Genomic DNA, 10,880 nt, shown 5'->3' with positions numbered 1-10,880 from the left:
TTCTTCCACATATTTAAATTTTATTTTTTCCCACAAAGTATAACAAGAATATTCTTTCTAAAAATGACTAGTACCTTTTTGAATAACCTAAAAAGGTTAAAAAAAAACATATTTAACAAAGGTTTAGTAATATATAGATAAAAACAGTACTAGTTATTAAAAAGGACTAGACACAGGGTAGTCATAAATTAATATTGTTTACAAGTTTGAATATAAAAAAGGTGTTCTGTAATGACTGCATCTAAGAGTGAATCCATCCTTTGCCCTTAATTGACATGAATAGTCAAAGTTTGGAAATGTTTTTTATTTTCTTTCTCTCAAAAATTAATCTGCTACTTTAAATAAATGAGGTTAACTTAAGTACATGCCTCTACATAGAATTCTTTCATTTCCAAATTACTAACCAATACAGCTGACAATGCAGACAAGAACTATTACTTATGTGCATAATTTTTTGGACGAAGTTTTTACACGGATTATAAAAATATGCATTGAGAACTGACATTCTCTACCACCTCGCACACAAAGAGTGTACTCATTAATTAATTAAGGTTACAGATACAAGTTTGAATAATTTATGTGTTAAACATTGTAAAATGATCAGCTCAGTGAACAAAATCTACAAAAAAACAGTGCAACAGCAGTTTTAATGGGTTTTAAAGTAGCATTTTTGCTTGTTTATAATGACATGCAAATAATGTTGTAAGGGACAAAAAAATTGAGATTTGAGCTAAGCTACTTATTTTAAAAATATTTCCCCCAAAACTAAATGTTATTTTATCAGTGTTTTGAAATTATATTTTAGCATTCATAGCAATAGCATTCGAAAGAAAATAGTTGTCAAGCCACTTATCTCAGAATCTAGTAAAGAATTTACATTTTTTCAATTACACAGCAGTGTAGTAATAATAAACAAAAGCTTAGAAATTCAGTTTTTTTAAAAAAAAAATTTTTATGTGGCAGTCATAAACCATCACCTTTTTTTCCTTCATAATTTAACAGATTTTACTATCTTTTTCCCACTTTTGCAACAAAATCTCAACTTGTATTTCATGTTTAGTGAAATGTGAAAGCAAATCTGGTAAACTATTATGAAAAATACTTATTTTAAAAAGGCAAACATTCGAAATACAAATTAAAAAAGCCAGAAATCTTGCTGTCTTAGGAATAACTCAAGGGGAAAAAAAAATTTGTTTAAAAACTAAGCAAATATTTTCCTCACCTTTTTAAGAAAAAAAAAGTGAAAATATACTTTCTAAATTGTTCTTATAGCCCACTTATAATTTTAGGCCAGAGTTAAAGGAGATAATTTTGGTAATTACAAATTATAGTTTGAAAAAAGTTAATCGAAACATACAATTGTGAAAATTTTACCACAGGAACAATAGGTATTTATTGAGATAATGTGGAGTTAAAATAATTTATATTTGTCGTCTTTTATGGCTAGCATACAACTATATTAACACACAAGTTTTATTGATTACAACTGCAGTTTTCAAAGATAACAATTTCAAATTTTTATGATAAGATGAATATACAATTATGTTTATCAAGCAACGAGAAGAAAGTAAAATAATTTTTAATTGCTTCCTAAACAATTTTTCTTTTTAAAGAACGTATTAAATTTATTAAAATTAAATTGTATCTAAGAGAGGTGTACAATACCTATCAAATAATTATTTTTTATTACTTTGTGTATTTTATTGGAATAATGAAGATCATGGAACAAGATTAAAATTAGAAGATGATATAAAATAATGAAGGATTTGAGAAACGTAGTGCAAAAGTGTTTACTTTGAAGCTAGTTGGTTACAACTAGCTAGTCTAATCAGTTGATTAGAAAAGTCATCAAATAATTGCAATGAAGAATAATAAAAAGCTTTGATCGAGTGCCTATGGTAACGATTTTGTCGTACATAGGATCTTACATCTGTAACTCTGAGGGGTTTTATTCAATTTATGACTACCCTGTAAAAAATGATTACAAAATAAAAAGAAAACACTATTTTTTACAGAAAGAGCAGAAGAAAGCAATATCACAGTTACAAAAAAATTTAAGAAAGAAGAATAAATGTGCAAGCTAATAATAATTAAGCATCGATTATATTTGGAAAAATAATGCTGGTTGTAAACTTATCTTTGCAATAGTGTAACACTGACAATTTAAAATGTTATAAGCTACTGAAATTTAAAGAACATATACATCACAAAAATACAACTATTAGATCATATTTTTTAAAAACATAATAGATATTTCATTTCATATTTAAAAAAAGAAATTAAATTTATAGAGTTGACTCATCCAAATGCAAGACTTAGTCTAGGTTTTTCATTTGAAATTTTATGTGAAAGCGAAGTAAAAGTTATCATTTCCTGCTTTCCTACAGTGCAAATGATAACTTATGTTCAACATTTTCTTTTTAATGTGAAAAAAAAACCATGTTCATAAAGCTTTACAATTGAAAAACTGAATAGAAGAGCAAAATATTTCATTTTAACAGAAAAAAAACATTTTTTTAAAGAAAAGCAGGAGGTAAAAGAAAAATTGGATTTTTTTTCCAATTATATTTTACACAAAGAATATCAGCTTTTCAATTAAAAGAATAAAATAAATGGGTTACATGGTGAAGACTGATTATCAATTATCAAGGCATATAAATTTCTTTATTGTAAAGTAATTTCACAATATAAGTACATTTATAAATATAAATAAAGTTATGGTTATAGAAAAAATGCAAACCAAGTTTTGTGTTTTAAAATAAAATACTGACATAATTGAATGAAGAAATTAAAATCTGAAGCACTTAATATAATAAACTTTATCAACAACAGTAAATAAACTATATCAACAGCAATTTGTAAAATAAATAGGTATAAAATCTTAAGCTTTGGCAATAATAATAAATAAATAAATAAAGGAAGAAATTGTCAAAAATGAAAAAAATAACATAAATTAAAATAGAAATAGAATAGAATAATAGATAGAATAGAATAAAAATTCAAATTAAAAGCTACATAAAAATTAGAAACAAACTTGAGAAGAAATAAATATGTTTCTACAACAGCATATCACAACAAAAATTGGTTTGATAAAATTAAGTTTTAATTAAAAATAGGAAAAAGGAAAGCAATGAGAAAAAGCAAACAAGGTTTTTCCATCTTAAAAATAATAATATAAATGCTAAACAAAAATATACTAAAAACATTTTTAATGAGATTCAATACTACATTATTGTAAAACTCTAAAAGTAAACAAAAAAAAAGTTTTTAAAATAGGAATCTATAATGTAAACAACAAAATAACTAAAATATTGCACAAAATTAAGATAAATGAAAAACCAAATAAAATGACTGTGCTATGAAAAAACAAAATGAATTACGATGATCAGTATTCTCTTATCACTGGCCTGTAACACAAAAAAAATTATCGAATCAAGAATTTTGAGCATTGTAAAAAGTATACAATATAAAATTTATTATGCTCTCAGACATTTCAAAGATTTGGTTTCATGGATTCAAGATTTCTATAAGTTCACCTATAAATCCTGGATTTGCAAAGTTAGTTTTAAAGTGTAACATATATTCGAAATTATGAATTCAAGTTCAGTAGTCTCCGCTTAATGTAGTCCATTTGGAACAATAATTTTGGTAACATTGACTAACTGATAACGAGAAACTAATAACGAAATTAGAGAAACTTAACAATTCAAACCACACGTGTAGAGTTGGAAAAAAAAAACAACCTCACCTCATGTTTATGTACAGTATATTGCTTGTGATCAAATCTAGAGCTTTATCACTCATATAATGAACTTGACATTATTAACTTTATTAAACGACAAATAATAAAATGGGCAGGCTACGCTATCAGAATGGACGAAGTTCGTACCACAAAAACTTTTTTCAATGCCAGACCAGTTGGCACACGAAAATTGGGCGTACCGAATTTAAGATGGATAGATGGCCTAGAAAAAAGTTCTTGAGAAAGCCAAGGCCCACCCCGGACTGTCATACCATTGATGATAATATTGCTTATAAAATGTATAAATTATACATAGTTGTAAAAAACACCCTTTGTTGATTGTCTGCGATTTTTCCTAAGATGATCATTCAAAAATGGTTTCTAATCATGATTTTTGAAGTCATCAGAACTGCATTGTACTCCAACTTTTTATTGCATTCCTCATTTTCGGTAATCTATCGTAACCATTTAAAATGTCAATCTTTTGCTTTCATTTAAATCAGTTCGTTTTCTGCTATTCTTGTTGTTTAACTCTTAGGGAAGTGAGCAAAACTTAAAATGTTGACACACTTGTCCTCGGTTCAGATAAGACAGGAAGACATAAGACTCTCCTGAAGACATGAAGAAAATTATAACATGGCTTTAATAGCCAATCACCATATTCCTCTCCTCTTAAAGATGACTTTCTCAAAAATAAATATAAACATTAAATGACCACGGAAACTGATCTTTGACATACAAATTAATAGAATGGTTTTTGATAACGACAATCACGTTAAGCAAAGACTACTGTTACTATGTTAGATTTTGAAACTAAAAATTTTTGTCTTAATTTTTTTTATTTTTTACAAATTTTATTGAAATTTACAGCAATATTCCTATAAAAAAGTTTGTCAAAATTCTCTTGGAAAAAAAAAGAACTGTCGTATCTTAATACTAAAATTTTTTTATAATCTATAAAATAAAAATAACATTTTTAGCAATGTATATATCGAAGCAATCTAAATGCACAATGTATAAATTAAAATTAGTGAATAATGAAAGCAGTGTAAAATGAAATCAACCAAAAATCATGTTTTGAAGAAAACAACTTTTTAGTAAATAATTAGTAATCAAGTTATTACAAAAATTAATTAGTAATAATAAATTATTGTAATAACTGGATGATTAATTTCTTCTTTTCACTGCATATGAGGACCTGTTCTACTATTTATTAAATTTAAAATATAAAGAGAAAAAAAATTAAATTACAGGCTAGTTATATATTAATTATAACTATTTAAATTATTGACTCATTTGAGTGTGAAGTAATTTTTCAAAAATAATAAAATCTAACTTTTCAGACTTAACTCATTGAGTATAATATATATTGAATGAATAAGTTAACCAGTATATAAATTTGTTTTTTCGTCAGTTTATATTAAAGTTTTAAAAATCACAAGCTTTTCATTTTAGTGGATGCTGAACTTCAACCCCATGTTTCAAATGTTCATTTTACATTTTATGGGCAATAAATGCAGAGTTGATTTTATTTTATTCTACATTTAAACTCAATAAACTCCAAATGAAAAATTATGAATCATTTCCAGGAATTATAGGTTATTCCAAAGTTTCAAATTTTTATCAGGAGATTTTAGCAGGACCTTATTAAAAAATATTAATACAGAAACACTTTTCAATAAATATATTCAACATGGTAGTGTACCGTAACAATCTGAAAGATGTTTTGATGCTAAATAAAGAATTATTTATGCCTCGTGAAATGAATATATTAAAAATAGTTTTCACATAAATGTTTTTTTAATTTTTTATATTGCTTTTAGGATAGTGCAACCACACTTATTTAGTGAAAACATGATTTGCAGAAAATTTGCAAGCACACATAGAATCTTTTTACAAGCTTTGATAATAGACCATACATTCAATTCTTTGTAAGTAAGTTCTTCAATCTGTTAATTTTTTGCACTTGATTTTTACTAAAAATGAGAGTACAGTATAATAGCTGATCCCCAAATTTGCAAAAACAGATGTAAAAATAAGAAATCATTCAGAGGTTTAAGAGAATTTAAAAAAAAAAAAAAGTATGTATTATTATATAATACCAAAAAATTAATTTCTGAAGTACCCATACAAATATAAAGCCTTTCCCAGCAGTTTATAGTAGTACAAAAATTAAAAATTCAATGTAAAATTAAAAAAATTCTTATTCTTTTGCTGCAATTGCACAAAACAATTCATTACCTTAGATGACTAGGTTAAAAGATATGTGTTAAGAGCATGCTCTAACAAAAGTTAAGTAAATAATGTGGAAAGTAGGGGTGCGTTGGAAATTCAAAAGTGTCTTAAAGTTTTTACAGGTAGTGCAGAAAATTTATCTGTTGATTAAGAAATACACAAAATCTTATAACTTTGTATTGAGATTTTCAGTTCCAAATTACCATAAGTTTTACTAAAAATGCTGAAAATTATAGACTAAAAAATAATAGATTTTGTTGATCAGCTTGAAGTAGTGCTTAAAAGTTACCATTTCTTAAAAGTGTATCAGTACAAAATTTTAGAATGATAACTGAACATCTTCTGCAGTCTCCACAACACTGAAGTTTGCAGTAGAAGAAAATAATGGAAGATTTAATTCTGTCACCTTAAAGGAATAATCCAAACTTAAGTTATGCAGCAAAAGACACTGAGTTTTAATTCTATAATTTTATAACAATAGTCTAGTAAGAAATTCTAACTTTTAAGCAAAATTGAAATAAAAAACACAAATTAAAATTTTTTTAAAGTATTTTTATATGTAATTCTTAAGAGTTATTGAGGATATCATTTCAGAGTTTAGAGAGTAAGAGAGGCTAGAATATTGATAAAATGAAATTTTTTCTTAGTATTTTTGATTGTTTTTTAAAGACATTTTTTATAATTTATTTTTTTATATATTTTCTACTGTAATTTTTTAATCAATTTTAAATGACTTTTATTTTATTTTAAGAGCATTTTGCCCCTGAACCAATTTGTTTCTTAAAAGTTATTACAAATTTTACAACCAACCTTTTATTTTAAATATGCTACGATAACAAGTGTTTGTGTTAAATAGTGTTTAACAATAAAAGAAATTGCTTTTAGGACATTCTTTTCATTTTAAGAATATCAAAAACAAATTGATATAAATTAGTTCTGATATTTTTTGAAGACTGTAACTAAAGATTAATAAATAATTTTATCTTTAATAGGTACTTACATTTTTATTCCTTAATTTCACATTTATTTTAATTACTACCTTAATTATTTTAGCAATATTATAAATGCAAAATTACTAGTAATAAGTTTTTAAATAAAAAAGTTGATAAAAAACACGGCATCAAAAATTCAAAAGGCATTGTTTTTATTTTTGATCATTTTTAAAGAACTGTTTTTTTTAAAAACATTTTTTAAGAATTTCTTTGCTATTAATAAAGCTCAGATTTTGATGACACTTGCATTTTTTCACACTTTAGATCATTTAGAGCATTTTTTTTAAATTTTAGGACAGTATTTTGAAATTTTTAGAACTACTAGCTCATTTTTACAAATTTTACCAATTTTAATTTCTGTTGATATTTCTAGTCACAAATAATTGTAACACTTAATTTGACTTAAAGCTTGTATAAGAAATACAGTGTGTTTAAAACATTCCAATCTTAACTAAATCTTGCCAGTTTCAGATTATTATTTTTGAGTTTAGTTGAACAATATACATGTATCAAAACAGTTTTCATTACTTCTTCAGTCTATTGTTAATTTTGAGTTTAACATTAATTCCAAACTTTAATGAAAATTACCATTTAATTTTCCTTAATGTACTTGTTTTAATACAATTACTAATACTGTATGCTCTCGATATCTCGAAAGTTAAAGGGACGCTTAAAAAAATTTCCAGATAGCAATACTGAATATATTTTAAATAATACTCTAAAAAGTAGAGTAAGGGAACATAAATGATAGTTGGCTATAAGAGTCTAAATACACCAATTATAATTTTATTTTTAAAAGTAAGACAAAAATAATTCTTCATTAAATAGAAAAAAATTGGTTAACAATGAACTTACATTCCCATTTATCCGAAAAATTTATTTTCTATTTCGAAAAAAAAAATGGTAACAAAGTTTTTGAGATATCAAGAGTATGCTGCATTTATATTATATATATAAATCTATATATATGTGTGTATATACAATATATATATATGAAGTTTCAGGATAGAAATGGGGCTTTAGATTAAAATTCTTGTTTACTTACAAGGCTTTTTTTCCTTCTTCATTTTAAAGGCATTTTTTGCAATTTTTTAAGGACACTTTTAGTGATATTTTAGGTCATCAAAATCTGGGCATTAGTTATCAATATTCTAGTCTTGGTTATGAGACTTTGCCTACTTTTAATGAGAACAAATTATTAACTTTTTCACATAACTGCTAAAAAATAAATTAAGACTTCTCGACTCACGGGACAATATCTAAGAAAGTTTGGACATAGTGTAAACACCATTCTAATTTTTTGTTTTTCAATACAATTTATCACCAACAAAGTCTTTATACTCATCACAGGCACTAAATAGATGCATTTTTTAAATCTGAAATCTATGTATAATATCACAACAATGAAGAAAAATCACTCGAAAATTTTCTCATCGATGGTCGAGGATGGATCTTCCAGCTTACGGCGGGTCTTCTGTTTTTCTGCGTTCTGAAGTTTGTTTATGTCTTCGTCCCGCATGGATTCCCATTTTTCCAGGAATTCGGCTACTTCTGAATGTCCGAAAGCATAAGCTTCATCCAGAGGGGTGTGTCCCCATCTGAAACAAATTAAAAACGTTGTATGAAATTATTTTTTCTTCATGTTAGAACCTAGGTATAATAAAGGTTATGGATACTTTGGGATTATACCGTCGACCTGTCAACGCTTGAGAAAATGCGCAAGTCCTTTGTTGCTATCATAATGAAAAGCAATTTCCAAAATAAACATTCTAAAGATTTAAAATTTTTCAAATAATAATAATATTACAAAAAAATTTAAGTATAAAAAAACCTAATAAAAGAGTGTAATAAAAAGAATTATTCTTGAATCCAACCAAACACATTATTAGAATCATTTTGGTGGCCAAAAAACCCTTGATAGCTTTTAAAGCGCAAACAAACAAGTCATTATGCTTGCGCAGTCGCTGACACATAAATTCGTTTAAATACAAATCTAAGTGCTTTCGGGTAGTTCCGCAGTGTTTCTTGCTTCACCATACTCTTGAAAATATGCCACTGCATTCTCTTTGGTACTAGGCAAATCCCAAATTTGAATATTTTTGCAGCGGTGTAAAATATTTCAACACGCTACAACAGAAAATTTCAACAAAATGTTGAAAATAACATATGGTTTCATAAAAATGAGTAACACTTGGGTACATAAACAAAGTGACAGTGATTAGGTTTGTCTATTGGGTACTTGCATTCCAAGACAAACCATACCCAGACATATGACGACAGTGCCAGGTAATCTTTAACAGCCAAATGACGCATTAAAGTTGAGCTAAGTTTTTCAACATAATTTAGAATTTTAATTATCTTTAATTAAATACAGAGCCATATAGAACAAATTTTATTCAAATTTATTGAAATATAATTCTTTCATGTCTTCGTCTTTTACTTAACCTTTATGTAATCATTTGCTTATGTATTTTATTGTAACCGTGATATATTTTTCTTTTTTGTACCAGCCAACTTTGACGTATAATAAGTTTGTTTACGTTCTACAGAGCTTCTTGCCTTTCTTTGTGTAAATATATAGTAAAAGAATTAATATCTTTGTGAAAGTATATCATAAGAGAATTGGTACTTGGCTTACTCGAACAGTCTAATGCTACGTTTCAACAACAAATTAGGATTGAAATATCCACACTACATCACTTGCAGGCACTTTATGGTTGAAAAGAAGTAGTGGCATAGCTAGAGAGGTCAGTCCTCGGGTGCAGCCTTGGAGAGGTGCCAAATTCAGGAAAAATTACTAAAAATGAATTCTAGAGTAAAATGTTTTTGCCTTTTAAATATCTCTACTTCCATTTGATATTTGCAGGCTCATCAACTTCGTCAAACTTTTCTTTAATTCATCTAAAAATTGAACAGGAAGTCTACTAATACTTCATTTTGTCTTGCAGATGTTCTTTTTTCTTTTAAATGTTTTTTAAAAAATTGGTGATATTTTTAGTAATGAGAAATGTCTTTAGTAAGAATGCTCACCTTCCAAACAAAAATAATAAATGCAATCAAAAACACCAAAGTGTAATAGAAACTAAATTTGCAGCATATGCTGTGAAATTTTGAATCCAATCTAAAACTTATGAAGTTACCTTGTTTTTAAAAGCATCATACAAATCCTATTCAAAGTAAAATTTAAAAATAAATGTAGCACCTATTACGGTAGATTTAAGTTTCTACATTATCCAAAATTTAAAATGGTCTTGAAAATCCCCCTCTTAAATTATGAAAACAAGCAACAAAAGCTATAGAAACAAAAAAATAATTAATAAATTAAACATTTTCATCACTACTCGACTAAATCAAAAGCAAAACTTTATATTATGAAAAAATAAAGGACAAAACATAGGACACTTTAAGACATTTTTCTCTCCAAAATATAGGACAACTGCAAGGTCTGCAATAATCCAATCTATACTCTCCATTTCTTCTCTGGATGGAGAATTTGAAGAACTTAATGTAATTGCATTGATCAATTGAAATGCAGTGAGAATGACCATTTACAAATCAAAAGATCATTTTGCAATTTTTTTTTACTCTGTATTCCAATTCTATACCATTCTTTAAGATCAGCAATTTTTTTTCACATAATTTAATAATAAAACAATCTGTGAAATGCTATAAGAATTAAATTGAAAATATATTAATAATAAAATGTCAGCAAAAAAAGCGGAATGTAATACGGTAAAATAAACATAACATAATTTACCAAAAAAGTGCTAGGTTGCTCAAACTTTGTAAAACCGGTACTAAAAATCATGCATATCTTTAGAAGCATTTATGTTAATTATTATCACTTTCAAGAAAAGGAGTGGGTTTATCCATATTCTTTTAACATTAGAAAAATTGTTTCAAATAGCTTT

General features: G+C 26.3%; 1 protein-coding gene across 1 annotated transcript in view; it reads right to left on the bottom strand.

The window, feature by feature from the left end:
- LOC107455575 (glutaminase) overlaps positions 1–10,880 on the bottom strand; it is a 55,700-nt gene continuing 44,820 nt past the window's right edge. Inside the window, exon 15 of the mRNA XM_016073199.4 lies at positions 1–8,567. Coding sequence (XP_015928685.1) covers positions 8,384–8,567 — 184 coding nt within the window. The 3' untranslated portion in view covers positions 1–8,383. The remainder of the gene's footprint in view (positions 8,568–10,880) is intronic.

The sequence above is a fragment of the Parasteatoda tepidariorum genome, chromosome 9, assembly GCF_043381705.1.
Source record: "Parasteatoda tepidariorum isolate YZ-2023 chromosome 9, CAS_Ptep_4.0, whole genome shotgun sequence".
In the NCBI taxonomy this organism is placed as follows: domain Eukaryota; kingdom Metazoa; phylum Arthropoda; class Arachnida; order Araneae; family Theridiidae; genus Parasteatoda; species Parasteatoda tepidariorum.
This window is presented reverse-complemented; position numbering and strand designations above follow the sequence as displayed.